The following is a 19559-nucleotide window of genomic DNA, read 5'->3' on the forward strand; positions in this document are numbered from 1 at the left end:
TGACAGTCCTTGAGAAGATTTCGGTTGGTATGAGAAAAAATAAGGAGGGTACAGATTTGGATTCTATTTTGCACATCTTTGAAATGAACAAGAGGTATGGCACACCTGTTATCCAGAGAACTGTAACAGATACTCCTCATTATTAGGAGTTAGCCAACATGGCCAAAAACAACAGTAGGCTCAACAGAAGCACCTGAAGGACCTTACAACCAAAACTGGTACAAGCTGAAGCCTGAACATCCTGGTGTAAGTGTGTGTGTGTGTGTGTGTGTAAACTGATGTCCAGGTGGCAGCCTTACTAGCCTGAGGAACAGCTGCCTGATGCTGCCCAAGACAACCTTGTCTGTGTGTAGTACAAGAAAGGGTCCTTTTCTATTTAAGACTGCACACTCAGAAACATGCTTTGCAGGTGATGGCAATGAGTAAGGCAACCATGTTGAGTGGACAGAGGAACATCTGTGATGGTCTCAAAGGACAGTTTCTCACAACTGACAGAACTAGGTTGGGATCCCCTGGAGAGAATATATATTTATTACACACACACACGTGTATGTGCAAAAGTTTTAGGCAGCTGTGGAATTATGCTGTAAATTAAGAATGCTTTCAGGAATAGAAGCATGTATAGTTTTTTTTTTTTTTTTCCCGTCAATTAATAAAATGGAGAGTAATTGAATAGAAGAGAAATCCAAATCAAATCAATATTTGGTGTTACCACCTTTTGCATTCAAAATCACATCAGTTCTTCCAAGTACACTTGCACACAATTTTTGAAGGTACTGCCTCAAATCCTTCTGTCTCTTCATGCAATCCAGACAGTTGAGATCAGGGCTCTGTGGGAGCCAGACCATCACTTCCAGGACTCCTTTTCGCTGGTAGTTCTTATGGACAATGGCTGTATGTTTGGGGCCATTGTCTTGCCGCAGAATAAATATGGGGCTAATCACATGCCTCCCTGATGGTCTGGCATGATGGATAAGGATCTGCCTGTATTTCTTAGCATTGCAGAAATGCAGCCCCAAACTTGCAAGGAACCTCTGCCATACTTCACTACAGACACTCATTGTTGTAAGAGGTTCATGCAAGGAAAACAATACTGTATCTAGCAACTGAAAAACATTTGCACTGTGGAGTGGACACAAATTTCAATTAGTTGAAGTTAAAAACTGGTATGTAGTTATGCAAAATGCCTACAAAAAGTCCTGCTAAAAAGAGGGAAATGCTGGTTTCAGAGGCCAAGAGTGTACTTTTTCCACAGTACACTATTACACCTTTTGAAATTGACCACGATTGAAAAGGCAACGTTCCTTGTGTCTTTATTCAAGGATATCATCTTTATCTCTAAGCAAAGTATAAAATAAAGGTCTAACATTTGCCTAGTCAAATGTCAACAATTTCATAGGGTGTGCTTACTTTTAGACATGATTGTAGATCAGCATTTTTGTGTTGAATAACTAGTAACAGGAGACTAGTTGTCTAATGAAATGGATACATGAAGCTTTCAACAGCAATACCTTCAGTGAATAAAGACACATTCTTCAGTTCAATGAGTAGTCATTGTCTTTTGCGATTGCAGCTTTCTATGAAACCTCCAATATACACATACCGTTTATATTTAAAAAAAACAAAACAAAAGCTACCTGCAGACTGTTGAAAAGCACACAATTAACTAGAATATAGCAAAGTCACATTCTTAGGACTTGCATACATGCCATAGCTAATTTGCTTGAATTTTTGCACACCAAAAAAGTTGGCTATTCCTGAAAATAGCTTTGATAAGCAATTTTTTTTTTTATTTTTCCAAAAATGTAACTGGTAGGACCAACTTCAAGATCCATTAAAAAAAAATCAATAGCACAGCCCTAATATGGCATTGCTGCTGCTAACTGATGGTGACCCAGACTAATAATAAAAAAAAAAAAAATAATCGGTCTATGGCTAACTATATAGTAAAACACAGCTAAATTGTTTTAGCACAACCATTGCTTATGCATACAATGTATAATCTTCAAAAAAAAAAAAAAAAGTGTTTCACAGTGATTTAGGTTTTTAATACATCCACAAACACCATACATACTCTGCAACAGAACATCACTGTAGGAGAAAAAAAAAACAAAAAAAAAAAACAAAACACAAAATCACTAGTCCCTTCCTGAAGAAATTGACAAGGTTGGTCCAGATGGTTCTTATTCAATACAAGCATTTTGCAGTAGTTGGCCACTGTATACACACAAATTGGTTCACTCAGCAAAATTTTCCAGTTTAAAAAAAAAAATGCAATTATCTATATGCAAACCTGTAAAAGCAATGGTGTCCTGCTTACAAAAATATTTTTCTCCAGTTAAAAAAAAAAATCATATTCTAGACTGCAGGGCACCAGTCAGATAAGATAAAACAAAATTTGTTTTAATTGACAAAACAGATTTACAAGTGCAGAACAATGCTGCAAGGATTCAACAAATGGCACACAGTATATACTCTTACCCAAGCAATCTGGGTAAACCAAGGGATAGACGTCTTACGGAGCTTTTAGGACATACATTTATTATCAGATAATGTACCTTCAGGAAAGTCTCCATTAAACTAGAGTACTAATTGTGATCATAAAAAGACATTACCTAGCATATTTCATAATCAGGTCTTTAACCATGACTCTGTTAATCATGAGTACGTGTTAAATTAGTTCTGTAAACATGATATCATTGATGTAAACAAGCCCACTTTATGTCTTGTCAGTAACAGAGGGTTCCCAGCACCATCAGCAAGGTGCTACCAGCCTCCTGCGTCTGATACATTCCCATATCCAGCGTGGTGTCACATGCTTGGCATCCTCGGCACATTCTGGAACGTCTCCAATCACGTGTGTGGCTGAAGGAACATCAAATTCTGGGACGAGATCACCGTCATAGGCAACGAAGTAGCGGCGCAATTTTGAAAATTCCTCAAGTGAAGCAGGCAGATAAAGCTTCACTCCTGTGAATATATCCAGAAGGGTCTACAAAAAAAATGCAAATACAGCTTGAGACCTAGTAAAGCCACCTAACGAAGACTTTAGTCTATTCAGCAAGCCCTATGAGAAGCAATAATTCAATAAGCCCTATGAATAGTCACAAACGGAGCTAAAGCAGAAAAGGAAACAACCCAAGAGCTTTTAAGAAAAGACATGTAGGCTGCAAAAAACAAAATCAGAATCTAGAAACAAGTCTATATTATAGTAAGAGTGGTCAACGTATTCAATATCTAGGGCCTCAAGTGTAGCCCCTAGAAAACTGTCAGACTGGACACATTACAGTGGACTTCAGTTTGTGACTGAAGACATCTTATGCAAAACTATTAGAGATTGTGGTCATTACAAACCCTTTTAAAGTTCCTCCTTATTAAAAAAAACAAAAAACCACAACCCCTCCCCCCAAAAAACAAAGCAAAAAAAAAAAAAAAACCCCACACATTTCTAAAAAGATCATGCAGACATGTTGGAGGCACTCACAGGTCTTCATACAGGAGCAGTACAAATCAGCAACATTTACTGTGTCAAATGTTTTGCCAGCACACTGGCCAATTTTCTCAAGATGTGTTTTCAGTGTGCTGTTGAAACAACAAACATTGCTGATTTGCACTAGTTCCTGTTTCAAGACCTGTGAGTGCCTCCAACACATCTGGATTATGTATGCTGACTTTACTGCGTGAGTGCACATAGGCCAATGTTCCACATGTAGTGTATAGTGGCTACCCAGGGATGTATAAGTGGGAAAATGAACAGATTATAAAAATTAAAAATTGTGAAAGAAATAAACTAAACCATAGGAACAGCAGAAGCAAAACAAATTTTTTTTTTTCCTTCACTCGCCCCGAGTAAGGACCTTATGGCCAGGGAGAGAAAATACTGGCTCAAGGGAGCCCAAGAGCCATACAATGAGAACCAGAGGTCCACAGAATGAGTAAGAGAATGGCAAAACTAATCTAATATTATCAGTATAAGTTGGAGAATGAGAGAATCCATCTAGGTTTACCTGGCAGGAAGAATGCCAGTGGCTGTAGGCAACACTTACTTATATTTAAGCATTAATATGCCGCAAGCCTCTAAGTTTCAGGTCAGAGTTCTTTCTATGTGTTCTCCTTCCAGTAAAAACACTGATACACTTGTAAGATTATGACTATACTGGGAAAAGAAGAAAACTATAAATATAGATACTTGCCCTGAAAACCATAGAGCAAAAAAAAAAAAAAATCACTGCAGGAGGCAAGCACTTCATGGTTTTAAAATAAACATAGGGAGTATGTGGACTGCCCTTGAGACCTCCTTCTAAGAAAAAAAGTTAGTCAACTTGCTGATATTCTGACCTATTGGCTTTGGGATTGATTTACTAAGGCAAATAGGCAGTTCACCTAGAGAACTTGGGAATTCACCCCAGAGCTTGGTGAATAGGGTGAAGATCTTCTGACTTCCAACATCCAATCGTGCAAGCAAAAATGTTTTTTTTTTTTTTTTAATTTTCTTTGCACCTGATTGAGTATTCTTTGCAAAGTGAAATTTCACCTCATACCACTAAGCTCTGGGGAAAATTCCATTGCAAAATGCAACTTCCCTTGAAAAGCAAATAGCCTATTTGCCTGTAGTAAATCAATCCCAAAAGCCAGTGGGTCACTGGTCCAGAAAAAGTAGACAGATCAAATAAAACAGAACTGCTTCTGTCCATGCTTGATCCAGGATAAGTGAGTACTCGACCATGAATTAGCAATTTTGTAAGGAAAGATCAGTAATGACAACTCCCACAACCTCTGCACTGCAGCACCCACACTGCTGAAGCCTCTGCTTGGACTCAAAAATACAATGTAAAGGGGTGGCACGAGCATTTGGGAAAGGTACTGGAGAACAAGAATGTCTGAAATGTACTTACTTTGGCAGTGGATGATGTCTGTGCCACACTATGTCCATTCCCATTACTGGAACTGGAGAGTTTTACCTGTGGAAAAATATGCACGTGTCATATAACAATGTTGAACAAAACCAAAACTAACATGAGTCCGATAAAAACACAAGCCTTGAGATGAGGAAGGAGAAAAAACCCCCCCCCCAAAAAAAAAACCAACCAACTGCTTACCTTTTTACTTTCAGCAGACACAGGCGATACAGTTTTCCTCTTCTCTGCTTTAGCCGGTTCCTCTTTTTTCTTTGGTTGGGAAATTTTGCCACCTAAAATGTACACAATTCAAAGAAAATAATTCTGCCCCCTCCTGGTAGCTCAACATAATTGCAACTAGCAATAAATCAATGAATTTTACAATTCACTGAACTACTCCAAACAAGGTTTTCTGTTCCATTTACTACTGCAAATAAAAACAGTTTTTGTCAATTCTATCTTTAGCACGTTAATAATAATATTATACTACTACAGGATTTACAAAGCACCAACAGTTTACGCAGTGCTTTACAAGATAAGGGCAGACAGTACAATTACAATACGATTTAGTACAGTAGGAATCAGAGGGCCCTGCTCAATTTTAGTGCTTAACCTCCTGGCGGTATTCCGAGTGTAGCTCGGGGTAAAGTTTCAGTACCAAAAGCGGTAACCCTGAGCTACACTCGGGCTTACCTTGTCCTTCGCTCCCGCGATGTGTCCCCTGCAGCGTCCCTGGCCATCTCCCCGGCCGATGCCGGCATCTGGCTTCCGTGTTCCGGTCCCTGCGAGCGTCGGGACATACGGGTGCCGGAACGTCAGCAAATTTAAACATTTTTAGAAACTGTCATTTTCTTAGAAATGAATTTGACATAGTAAAACATTACTGTATCAAACCATTTCACATACATTTTGTCCCGAGTGCTTTGTCCGGCGCCCTGCCTGCATTTTGACTGTTCTTTCTGCCTGGAAACTTAGAAAAGTCCATGGCGTCCAAAAAGTGTCCCTTTTGGTCCAAAACGGTTTTAGACCAACTAGAGAACAGCGATAGTAAATCAGAACCACTTGCAGAATTGAGTGATGATTCGTGGGGAAATTTATCATCAGACACTGAAAACGATTTTGCGACTTTGCTCAGTGATGTGCGAACTCGGCACTATATTTCAAATTTCAGTGTTTTTGGTTTGATTATATTATTGAATTAAATTTATTATATTATTATTTTTGATTATTTAATAAATTATAATTTATGATTTTGTGTTTCAAGTGTTATCCTACCCAGGATGTTTACTAGACTCTTGTTCGGACAGATTTCAGTGAGTTATTCCTAAAAATTACAGGCCTACAATAAAAAAAATACATATTTCCATGCAAAAAAATGTACCACTTTCAGCACAGAAATATTGCCATAATCAGACCACTAGGGAGGTTAAATCACTAGCACGCTCATTTGCACAAATAAAACCCCAATTCCGAAAAAGTCAGGACACTGTGTAAAGACAGAGCGCAATGATTTGCAAACCTCATAAACCCATATTTTATTCACATTAGAAAACACATCAAATGTTTAAAAGGCTAAGTTCACCTTTTTTCTCCTAAATTCAAGCTTTCCTATGTACCAATATACCATTAATGTATGTACCTCTGCTGCAGAAAACAAAAAACTTTCTTCACATTCTAGAGGCCTTACCTCAGCATCCAAATTATTCTAAAGACAAAACCTCCATTACTTCATGGTATTCAGGCAGGAAAACTGTTAGAAGGAAGTACATCTGCAACTGACTTCATTAATAGATGAACCTTCACAGCCCCCCCCCCAGCTCTCCAGGAGATTGCTCACTTTTGTTGCCAGCGGTTTAGACATTAAATGGCTGTGTGTTGAGTTATTTTGAGGGGACAGCAAATTTACACTATTATACAAGCTGTACACTCACTACTTTACATTGTAGCAAAGTGTAATTTCTTCAGTGTTGTCACATGAAAAGATATATATATATATATATATATATATATATATATATATATATATATATATATATATATATTTTATATAGTCAAACCATTTCAGAAAAATGTTCAACGTAAAAGATTTTATTTATTTTTATATATATATATATATATATATATATATATATATATATATATATATATATATATATATATATATAAAATCTTTTACGTTGAGGAACATTTTTCTGAAATGGTTTGACAATTTTTAGATGCAGCATTTCACAGATTGTTGAACCTCCTCCCATCTTTACTTCCAAGACACTGACTTTTTATACCCAATCATGTCACTGACCTTTTGTCAAGTTGCAAAAAATGTTCTTTCAGCTGTTTCTTGTTAGGCCCTTTTCACATGGGGCGGATGTCGCTTTGCTCAATGGGCGATCTGTCCGCTGCTCCCTAACTGAGCAGAGTGGGTGGATGACAGGTTTGCGAACCTGCTCTGCTCTATGGGTGGTCAGGTGTAAACAAACTGGCTGTCTGTTTACACCTGACTGTCCTCCATTCCGATCCGCCTAGATGGAAGGGAACATATCTCCTTCAGTTTTTTTTTTTTTTCCGGATCAGGCTGGAGGTAGGCTGTCTGTTTACAGATGCTGGTCCATAAGAATACAAGGACCACCTGATCATAAATGCTTGAAAAACTGACAGGCGGACCTGATCGGATCACCAGTGTGAAAAGGGCCCAAGTACCACTTACTTTGCCAGCTTTCAGTTTCAAAATTACCTTATTGTTTTCTTAAAATGGTACATTTTCTCATTTTAAACATTTGATATGTTTTCTATTTTCTATGGTGCATAATATGTGGGTTTATAAGATCTGCGCATTATTGCATGTCTCAAATTCCACTGTTTGTATGTAGATTTTACACAGCATCCTCAAGTCTTTTGGAATTGGGGTTGTATATAGAATATAGAAGACTGCTTACTATCATGTCTTTTATCTTTTCCGGGTGATTTAGAACTTGAGGTTTTTGGCTTCTTTACAGAGCCACTTGGTGTTGGTGGTCTGGAGTTTCCTTCATTGTCCCGACTGCTGCTCTCTGAAGAGCCTTCCTCGTCCTGAGATGATGTGGCAGCAACAGTGAAATCAGACTTCTCCTTTGAGACCTGATAAAGCTCCTAAAAGGAAAAGACAGCAAAAAACACAAAACACCACATTAGCTAAAACAAAAGACGGAAAATAACTTATTGACAGAGTGGGACCAATAGAAGGAAGAAAAGGTGCCTGCCTTGGGAGCACCAGTAGAAGGGACAGAATCAAAGCTGGATCCCTCATATTTTACTTAAACCCTGCATTACAATGATGGAGCCTTTTCCAGTAAAAACAGAGCTTGGCCCTTTCCCCTCTTCCCAAGCTGAGCTACTGGTCTATTAATACAATGGGCATCCTTAATGACCAATATGGACACACTGGAAAATAGAAGGTAGGCAAGCCCCGCTTTTTACGGGAAAAGATGGGTAGGTTTAAATATAAATATAATTTTGACATGCTTGTTTCTGCTGAGAGTTCTATCCTCTGGTCATACCCTTTTTGGAATTTGGCTGTGTGAATTACTGGAAGGATGGACGGTTCCTATTTTGATGTAAGATCTAAATAAAGTCTATTTGTTACCCTTTTACACTCCACTGAATTTGTCCTTTCTGCCCTATAAGGAGCGGGGGAGATTGAAGTGGATACATCCGCAAGGAGGGAGCTGAAATTACCCTGGAATGCTTGTATTGCTGGTTTAAGCAGAGAGAGGGTAATTGAACTGAATCCTACTAGAGCGTGGAATCACTAAATTGAGCACATTATCACAGATTGTGTAATGTGCTGTGGATTTATTTCATGAGTGGAAGGTCACTGATTGTTCACTTATAATTTGATGCATTAAGTATTTAGTGTGGTATTCATGCTTATTTAGATTCACAGAGTGCTGTGTGTGTTTTGATTCATTCAATATATTTAAAATATACAATTAAAAAATTATTATTTTTTTCCTCACGAGTGGTTTGCATGAAATCAATATTTTTCTGATTAAGAGTAATGCACTATATGTAGTTTTTTTTATTTTTGAGGTATCCTGGATTTTTCCACGATATTTGGAAGATTGAATAATAATTTTTATGGACACTTTGGACATTTATAGAAAAATTAATAGGGTATTGCATACAGGTTTTATAGAAAAGGTTTGTGATATAGGTTTAAATATAGTTTCAGCTGCCCATTTCTATGGACAGACTGATCTGCTGTCATCCAGATTTCACTAAAAGACAGCTTATACATTTTTTTTACATCAGGTGCTCAGTTGAATCAACCAATTCTCTTAAAGATTTACTTTAAAAGTTTAAAGCCTGATTTTATAGGTACATTTGATATTTTATGCTCAAAGACCAGGGCATATTATTGGTCGCAATCCAGCACTGCTGCTGTTCAAGAACTGCAATACAGGAAGCTCAACTGACATCCATTGTCCACTGTGTATGTATATCAGATGCCATTGCAGTATATAAGCCACATTCATATGTTAAAATGCATACCATAAGGACCTTCACAAGAAGTCTAGTTACCTGTCCAGATATTTTCTGTTCCTCCTACCTTTAGTTGCTGTAAAGTAGTTGCTGTTTTCCAGTCTTTGTCATCCCGGAAGCGGGTACAACGTGGAAAACGAATAGAAATTCCACCAGCTGTGTGGGCCTCTGCCTTAGAGAACTCTGCTCCCGTGATCTCCCAAATAGGGGCATTCTAAAAATAGAAGACAATAACTTTTCAAGAAAATTGGTTAATTGGCAGCTTGATAATATATTGAGTACACATTCCCCCATCTGCACTCATTACAACAGCTGTGAGAGTGTAGGGGCATATAATGACTACACTGACTTTGAGTAATAGGACATCCATTAGATTTGATGGAAAACTGTAGGGAAATCACGATTGTTCTTCGGCCTTAGCCTATACCTCTAAGAGCTTGTCAATCTGCAATGGAACTGCAGGACAGGTGGAAAAAGTCCCAAAACCTCATGATCAGAAGACTTCTAGCACACATACATTTATTTATTAGGTTTTAGCATTTGTGAACTGTTCAGTGTATGCAAGCACTCTAATACACTGGCAGTTTAAATACAGGCATAGCCAGAAGAATTTAATGCAGAACTCCATCCTCACCTGTTATTGGCCCATCTTCTTCTGCCTCTGTTGCTTGGTGGAAAACAGTTTTCTGCTCCTAATCCCCATACTGTGTACCATCACATTTCCATTTAATGGCTTTGCAGCAGGCACACTTCCTGTCTGTTATGGCCAGCTTTCCACAAGACAAACCCACTGTGTGCCATTTCAATAAAATTTGTATGAATGTGTGAATAGGCCTTAAATGCTGTGCTGCTCTCTGATGTGCTGTGTTCACCTCACAGTGCATAGCAGGATGAAATGATGTGTGGGTGGCAATGTGGTAAAAACACTCAGCATGACAGCTCGTGAGGAGAGAAATGCTGATAACCGGCATTTCCTTATTTACATTCGATCAGCTGTGATTGGACACAGCTGATCACATGACCGAGCCGACATCTTCGGCTCTTTCCACTGATCGGTGATCTGCTGTGTCCGAGGGACACAGTGCACCACCAATCGCCGCACGCCCCCGGAGCCGCGCATGAGCAATTAGAGTGGGAGGACGTCATATGACATCCTCCCAGAACGAGAGAACCGCCTTGTGCCCGTCATTTCCTTATATGGTGGGCGGGAGGCGGTTAAGCGAGAGGTCATGGTTTATATATTTTAATTTTTATATAAAGTAGATTTATTTGCATATGACTGGCTATAGGAGCGCTGTACACTAATACAAAAAAAATAAAAAGATAGTTGCCCTTTTAGGGTTAGACGTTAAAGATGATGATATTAATTGTAATATTTTATGTTCTCTCATGATCTGTTATTTTTGTTAGAGGATTAAAAAACAACTCGCATCAAAAATTCTTTTCTTGTTTTACCTGAAGAGAGCTGAGAGCAGGATCATTGATTTTTTAGGGTCCTTTCACATGGGTGTTTACGGATGAAATACAGACAGCAATTAATCTCTACTGGCTTGCAGATATAAAAAACAGATGATCATCTGTTTACATCTGCCTACTGTGCCCATTCAGGTCCTTTTTTTTTTTTCTGTAACCATAACAAGGCTGTATCCCTTCCGTTTTTAAACAAATCTGAACAGATGCTGTCCATTTTCAGGCAAGAAACATGTTTGTTTATAGTTTTGTCACCTATGATTAGCTTCTTAAAAAAAAAAAAAAAAATCCTAAACTGAAGAGAGATGTGCAAACTGATGTAAGCCAAGATAACTACAATCAGTATTCATCAATATTTTCTTAACAAAAATAATGACTAAACTGATGAAAGGATTCAAGTGCAAAGTGGATAATTACCTCAGGATCCCGTATTATAAAGTCAGGGAAATAGTTCTTGTTGATTTTCAGCCATGAAGGAATTTTAGATGGATCCTTGATAAACAAGATTAGAGAAAAAAAAAGCTAATTTGTAAAATGCAAAACTGGATAGATCCCTAAAAGAGCACTACAATTGTCTTGCTAATGGAGATATGCCCAATGTATACATGCAAACACTTTCTTTTTGAGAATGGAGTGTGTAAAATTATACTCATAAAATGCAATAAAATCTTAAGTTTTTTTTTCTTTTAAAGCTCAACTCCAACAGGTTTCCTCCTCCATGCTGTGTGATTGGTCCCCTGAAGCCTGTCCTTTAAAAGGCTCTGTAGCTGACGATATCATCACAAAGTTAGGCATGTATTACAGATTATTCCTCTAGCCCTAAACAAACAGGGCACTGCAAGGGAATTTGTGTAATTCCTGAAGTTCAGCTTTAAAATACAATAAAGGATCAAGAATTCTCCATACTCCCACTGCTCACTATCCTCGCACAGTTGCAGCGATCCCTTGAACCAGGTGCGCTCTAGGACCAGGAGGAAGAAATGGGGGGATCCAGTACCACAAGTCACCTGTACATTACAAAGACATTTCAACAGATAGAAAGCGAAATGTGAGGCAGTTGTGAACTTGTTTTTCACTTTTTACTGCTGCCCCCAGTGCTGAAAACTTATATAACCTGCCAAGGTTCTAGCATACAATTTCAGTGTGAGGTGAAATTAGCCTTTATTCAATAGATAAAGCACAGTTACACAGTGATCATTTATACTCCCCGAATCTAACCTTACTGATCTTGACCATATCCAGCTCCTTCTGTAAACGAGCGAGCGTTGCATCATCATAACCACTTGAGCATTTTGTCACTGTGCACCACTTGCCACTTTCTGTGTCATAACATCCCATAAGGAATATAGACATTATACCACCTGGAAAGGTAAAATATCAAGTATATAGTACTATAACAATATTTTGTAACAAAACATAGGTACTATACTGACTTCTACAGTCATTTACCATTTGCTCCTTTTCCATAAAATGCCCCCAAAACGGCAAGATCAGCAGTGTCTGCCATAGCGCCTTCATTCAAATAATCCTTTTTCACTTTCAGCCAGTGACGTTTTCCTGGCTCATACATTGACTGGAAGAGGATACATTTAACAGGAATTAAAGAATAAGTCAACACATTTACAACATTTCATTTTAATATAGAAAATATTATTTGTCAACTTCTTTTCACAAAGCTAAATGTGATTATGGTTTTTTGTACCTTATGTGTTTTTCCTAGGACCACGTGACTCCACAGTCTGCCTTCGCTTAACCTTCCTTTAAAGTGGTATTAAACCCATTTTTTAAAAACCTGCTGACAGGAAGGCTTTTTATGGCAGAAGAGACCCTATCGATCTCTTCTGTCATAAATTCTTCCTCCGTCTGTTAGCTGTAAAGTACATTGAGCCATGCATGTGTATCTCACCATACAACTACACGTGTGGGAGTATGCTCCTGCTCCCTGTCCTTTGTAGATTTGACAGGGGGGGCTCCACTGTCAATCAACACAGCAGGGCTGAGTGGAGGGCATTTTGCTAAACTTACTACAGGAGATGGAGACACGACTGTGAAAAGGGATGGAAAGGGGAGTGTGTTCCTTGGTTGTGCACATTGTAATTCTGACAGTTATGCTCCACTGTCAAATCAATATAGCAGGGATGGGTTGGGGGGTGTGGTGGTAAATGGACAATAGGAGATATGTCCTGTATTTCCAAGTAGATATGCCAGGGATACAAGCTGACAACACAAGGAATTACATGGCTCTGCATCATCAGTTTGAATTTGGAACCCAGGGAAACTTGTATGCTCACCAGTAGTTTGTAGCAACATGCACAAAAAAGTTACAGGCAACATTTACTAAGCAGCATATGAACAATAAAAATAGTGATTTTTAATTTTTTTTTGGGGGGGGGGGGGGGGCATTCACTTTAGGCTTTTATATTATGGGAAAAAATTAAATGGCAAAACAGGACAAATCTTAGATTAAAAATGTTAATTTTCCATTCTTTCTAAAGATGTCCTCTGTTGTATCTTACTTCTAAAATCAGACTTTAAGGCAATGCAGGCACCAGTTTTTTTCTCATAGAGATTAAGGGGTACGTAAATACTAACAATGAACTTCTCTCCTTTGCTTCCTTTTGGTCTGTTCAATAAACCAGCGTCATTTGTTTGACAAGTATAAAAGCTACAGGTTGAGCTTGCCAGAAATCTTGTTTGCTAATTACTTCCTCTCCTGAACTGTTATCAGCAATATTGTCTTGAGGACTACAAGATCCTACTCATCTATGTTATTGACAGATGAAGTTTCTGGTAATTGTGTTCTAGTGTAGGGGGTATTGAGTGTTGTTATACAAGGACAGGAAGCAGGTAACAGGTAAAAAAGAGGGAGGGAAAAAAAAAAAAAAAAAAGCCACACCCTATACAACCACTACATGTAATGATGAATAGGTTATTTGGCTACACTTTAAAGCAAACTTGTGCATTGCCAGATTAACTCACAATTCTGCATCCAAAGTCATACTAGAATTGTCAATGCCAAAGCACATGACTTTGCCAACCATGGTAACCAATCATGTCCGCACAACGTACCCTCCCCCAAGGCTAGCACTATTTGTGATAAACTCCTGCTCTCTGCCCATCGCTGGCATTGCGAAGAAATCAAGCGCATGCACAAGGAGTTGCTGAGCACTGCGACTAGGGCCCTGTGACAGCTAGCACTTCTGGAAAAGGGAGAGGCAAAATGACATCACCCCAGCAGACTGCAGAGCGAATTTAGGCACCGCTAGGATGCTGGGAAAGTTGCGGAGACTATATATGCCCTACCTGTTCTACTGTGTGTAACCAGATGGAAAATAAAAGCGACATTCCCAATGCTAGTTTATCTGGGAACTTGAGCTTTTATATAGGATAAAGTTTGATCTGTAAGTTCAGTTCCTCTTTATTGGCCTCCTTCCCAGCAGTGCACTCACCTTTTCTTCACTACACTGCCACTTGTTCACATCAAAACCAAGGGAAAAAAAGAAAAAAAAAAAAAAAGGCCCTGGAAAAGTTCTAGGTCACTAAAATTGGAGTTTAGTCTCTCTCCACCCCCACCAGGCCACTAAAGGTAAAGACAAACCTTTTCCTAAAGTAAACAAATGCATCAAACGACTGGCTTTGTTTTGGGCATCAAACTGCAAATTAGCTACAATTCTATAAATGAGAGGTTTTGTACATTTACTCATTTTTATTTGGATTTAAAGAGAAAAAGAACAAAAAAAGTTTACACCAGTAATACTAATATAAAGCATGTTTTGAAGCATTTTAACAGCAGATTAGACATACCTTTACATCTTTTAGCACAAGGCCTTCTAAACCTTCCCTGATTACTCGAGTTATCATGTCTGCCAAATCTGATGCTTTCTGTGAAGAATGACAAAAACTATTTCAAAATGTGAAATGAAAACTTAACAGTCCTACGCATACACAGGAACATTTGTTTTACATCATATGAAAATTTCTTGGAATATGTAAAAAATTTTATATATATATATATATATATTTATATACATATATATATATATATATATATATATATATATATATATATATAAATAATCGGAATAGTAAAGTGCTACACATAAAAAAAAATTAGTAATTGCAAAATCTGAAAATCAAACAATATGGTAAAATGCATTATGAATGTAATGAGCTGAGTGAAACTGCAAAGTGCATCAACTAAAAGCATAAAAATATCAGCTAAACACCTCAAAAAGCAAATGCCAAACAATAAAGTGTATCGCTGGCAGAATCTAAATACAATAATGTTTGTTGTCATCCATGAAGTGCAGTAGTAAATGTTACAATAAACATATAAAATCTGAGATATATACCGTATTTTTCGCTCCATAAGACACACTTTTTTCCCCCCAAAAAAGGGGGGAAAATGTCAGTGCGTCTTATGGAGCGAATATGGAGCGGCCTGTCCGGTATTTCCACCGCCGCCGTGTCAGAATACCAGGCCAGCCGCTCAGCTGTGCAGCGGGACCTTACCTGCTCCTCTATCCAAGCGGCGCGCTGTCTTCCCGGCTTCTGTAGTGTGGGCGCTCGGCTTAACAGCTGAGTGCCAAGTGCGCATGCGCAAGAAGCGGTGCACTTTGTAAATGGTAAGGCGGCACCTGGGACACATGACAGGTCCCAGAAGCCGCCGGACCAATCACAAAGCGCAGCGCTTCTCGCTCATGCGCACTGGGCACCCGGCTGTCAAGCCGAGCGCCCACACTACAGAAGCCGGGAAGACAGCGCGCCACTAGATAGAGGAACAGGTAAGGTCCTGCTGCAGATCGGACACTAACCAAAGAACAACTCTGCGGAAGTAAGAGCGGATACCTGTCAAATTTAGGTACCCGCCCCCCCCCCTCCCCAAAGGTCAGCAGTCATCTCCTGTACTGTCCACAGTCTCTGGTCATCTCCTGTACTATGTCTGCAGCCTCTGGTCATCTCCTATGCTATGTCCACAGTTTCTGGTCATCTCCTGTACCGTGTCCGCAGTCTCTGGTCATCTCCTGTACTATGTCTGCAGCCTCTGGTCATCTCCTATGCTATGTCCACAGTTTCTGGTCCATCTCCTGTACTATGTCTGCAGTCTCTGGTCATCTCCTGTACTATGTCCGCAGTCTCTGGTCATCTCCTGTACTATGTCCGCAGTCTCTGGTCATCTCCTGTACTATGTCCGCAGTCTCTGGTCATCTCCTGTACCGTGTCCACAGTCTCTGGTCATCTCCTGTATTATGTCTGCAGTCCATTGGTTCAGAATATTTTTTTCCTGTTTTCTGCCTCGAAAACCTAGGTGCGTCTTATGGTCAGGTGTGTCTTATGGAGCGAAAAATACGGTAAATAGGATAAAACTCTACATCAATGTCCGTGGTTAAACGTGCTATTTATATAGTCAAATATCCATAAATTGAAGCAATTGTCCGTGAAACCATAAGGCGCAGTATAATTAAGGGGCAGAGTGCAACTGTGCTGATGATCACACAAAAGAATCTATCACCCTTCTCAGATGTACACTCACCAGTGCTGAAAGGCTAAACTGCTAAGCACTTAGCTAGACTACTAGTTTTACTTTGTATTCCTACTGTAGTACCGCTAATATCAGGGAAAAACCAACACCATTTCCATTAACCATAAGAGGGAACAATAAATGGATTTTCAGGTATTCAGGGAAACATGCACAGTAAGAAAAGTAACAATCTGAAAGATAAACAGGACAACCAAATTACTATTTGCAACATTCAGCCCTTTCCTCCAAAAGCAGGCAGGTGTTTCTCCCGCTTGTTATCATAATCCTTGCTTAAATGTCCAGCAACTACATGGATATCCCACTTACCGTTACATGTTTCATTTCTGAGAACAGAATATGGTTTGGAATTTCCACCATATTTTCACGCATAAACTTTCGTCTCTCAACCAATGGCCTATTACAAAAAGAAAAAAAAAAAAAAAAAAATCTGCAAATGGATTTGTAGGGGGGAAAACACAAATTAATGAAATATGCAAACAGAAAAAACTCAGCGAGCGCTACACTGTGATAGCAGCTAAATGCACCAAAAAAAAAAAAAAAAAAAAAAGGAACCACAAATCCTCTCAATAGACAAATAAAACCTTAAAATAGTGCAGCACTTAAAACATATAAACCAAACGTATTGAAAATATATAGAGAAGAAAGAGAAGTGCGCCAGACTAAGTGCAGTATGAATATAAAAGTTTATTGCACACAAAATTATAAAAACTCACAAGAAGTGGGTAGATATCAGGCATCAATATATAAGGAGGAGGATGTCATCTGTGCTGCACCTCACAAATGGATGGCTGTAATGTCAAGGTGTTGCACGGCTGGCGCTGTAGGCGGGTCCCACAGGAGGAAGCGAGGATGGCAGGCGCAGTAACCGGGAGTCGCGGCGCAGATAAGAACCGGGATCCAGGGCAGGCACTGCTGATCTCTCACATCAGCGTGGGTACAGTAGCCAGCTTGAGGCACATCCAAGATGGCCACCGGGCAGGAAATGACATCAGAACGTTGCTGGGAATCCTCCAAGGGGGCGGTGACGCGTTTCTAGGCAACCTGCCTTTTCATCAGAGGTCTGATGAAAAGGCAGGTTGCCTAGAAACGCGTCACCGCCCCCTTGGAGGATTCCCAGCAACGTTCTGATGTCATTTCCTGCCCGGTGGCCATCTTGGATGTGCCTCAAGCTGGCTACTGTACCCACGCTGATGTGAGAGATCAGCAGTGCCTGCCCTGGATCCCGGTTCTTATCTGCGCCGCGACTCCCGGTTACTGCGCCTGCCATCCTCGCTTCCTCCTGTGGGACCCGCCTACAGCGCCAGCCGTGCAACACCTTGACATTACAGCCATCCATTTGTGAGGTGCAGCACAGATGACATCCTCCTCCTTATATATTGATGCCTGATATCTACCCACTTCTTGTGAGTTTTTATAATTTTGTGTGCAATAAACTTTTATATTCATACTGCACTTAGTCTGGCGCACTTCTCTTTCTTCTCCATTTACCACAGAGTCCGGTTTACTCTAGAAAGTGCAAGCCTCACGACGGTGTCTACATTGCAGCGTTGTATATATATGTATACACATATATATACACCATCTATCTCAATCCAGTACTGTTTGCATCACAAGGCCTTTTTTCCCCTCCTTTCCCTACCCCCTCCCCTCCCCCCTTCCCTTTCCTCACCACTAAAGCTGCATCATCTACTTGTTGCCCCTTTATTACTGGCATGTACGATTATATATCTTAATTTCTGTTTACTGGATTATTTTGTTTAAGGTTTGCTGAGTGAACGTTATGTCCACTACAAATTCTCTTGCGCCAATTGCATTTTTATTTTTGTATTGAAAATATATATACTGTAATGTAATCAGCAGAATTCCATATTATGCATTACACTAAAAAACAATATCATGGAAATGTCCCATAAATTCATGCAAAGTATGATGGGAATATACTGAGTGCGATCTCTATGTTGAACAGGTAAACAGTTCTAGAATCAGGTGCACATTATAATGATCCCAGCGTGAAGTAATAATAATCCGGTGGTGTGCGGTGAAAATAGTAGGGTTGCAAACTCACCCGAAGCGCAATCTTAATGCGCGTTAGATATATAAATCAGCCTGATACTCACCCCTCTCATGAAGTAGGAGAGGGGAGATCCTCAGGCTGATTTATATATCTAACGCCCATTAAGATTGCGCTTCTGGTGAGTTTGCAACCCTACTATTTTCACCGCACACCACCGGATTATTATTACTTCACGCTGGGATCATTATAATGTGCACCTGATTCTAGAACTGTTTACATGTTCAATATAGAGATTGCACTCAGTATATTACCATCATACTTTGCATGAATTTATGGGACATTTCCATATTGTTTTTTGGTGTAATGAATATTATATGGAATTCTGCTGATTACGTTGCAGTATATATATTTTCAATACGATTGGTTTATATGTTTAAGCACTGCACTATTTTCTGGTTTTATTTACGAAGTAATGAAATGTTTTGGTGACACTCACCTGTCCATTAAGCTAACTCCATTAAAATATATGCAGTCGAAAACAAAGAGGCATACATTGGCATCCTGGAAAGCAGCTTTCTGCAAAAAGGATTACATTTATCAGTATAAAACTAAAATATAATTAAAACACAAAGAAAAATGAAGGGCATACCAGTAACTAAAAGGTTAAAAAAAAGTGTGTACAAAAAGCTGAAAACACGTAAAGCAGAAGTTAAAAGGTATGATTTTCTTGCATTGTTACATTGATCCAGCTTGGACTAATGTGAGCATGCAAATCTCATACCTGGCTGATCCTTATAGATTGTGGAAATCACTGTATTAATTGCCACGACTACAGTGATAGCAGGAATCTTCCAGGTCCAATGCCGAGCATCTGCCCTTCTGCATAGTAACCACAGCAGCACCTCTAGGATCTGGCTCATGCCTAATCTATCTTATCATTCCTCTATGCCATCCTCTATCCCCCGTTCCCCCATCTTTCTCTGCTTTCTACTGCCCCCCAAACAACCCCTCTCTCGTAAACCCTGTTTCGCCATTAAAAAAAAAAAAAAAAAAAGGAAGAAGAACGATCTAACCCATTTAGACTTTACATACTTTTTTTTACAAATCTCATCATTTG

The 19559-nt window shown here is 39.3% G+C and overlaps 1 protein-coding gene across 1 annotated transcript in view; it reads right to left on the bottom strand.

Annotated features, from left to right (window-relative positions):
* Positions 1-2382: 2382 nt before the first annotated feature.
* The window catches only part of LIG3 (DNA ligase 3), a 39732-nt gene continuing 22555 nt past the window's right edge, over positions 2383-19559 (bottom strand). Inside the window, exons 11-21 of the mRNA XM_089668453.1 lie at positions 18939-19018; positions 16735-16822; positions 14691-14768; positions 12336-12459; positions 12105-12247; positions 11304-11378; positions 9484-9630; positions 7832-8024; positions 5100-5191; positions 4896-4961; positions 2383-2992 (exon numbers count right to left, since the gene is read on the bottom strand). Of these exons, the coding sequence (XP_089524579.1) occupies positions 2756-2992; positions 4896-4961; positions 5100-5191; positions 7832-8024; positions 9484-9630; positions 11304-11378; positions 12105-12247; positions 12336-12459; positions 14691-14768; positions 16735-16822; positions 18939-19018 (1323 nt within the window). The 3' untranslated portion in view covers positions 2383-2755. The remainder of the gene's footprint in view (positions 2993-4895; positions 4962-5099; positions 5192-7831; positions 8025-9483; positions 9631-11303; positions 11379-12104; positions 12248-12335; positions 12460-14690; positions 14769-16734; positions 16823-18938; positions 19019-19559) is intronic.

This window comes from Staurois parvus, unplaced genomic scaffold, assembly GCF_062004578.1.
Source record: "Staurois parvus isolate SC_StPar_1 unplaced genomic scaffold, SC_StPar_1.0 ptg000058l, whole genome shotgun sequence".
NCBI classification, from domain to species: domain Eukaryota; kingdom Metazoa; phylum Chordata; class Amphibia; order Anura; family Ranidae; genus Staurois; species Staurois parvus.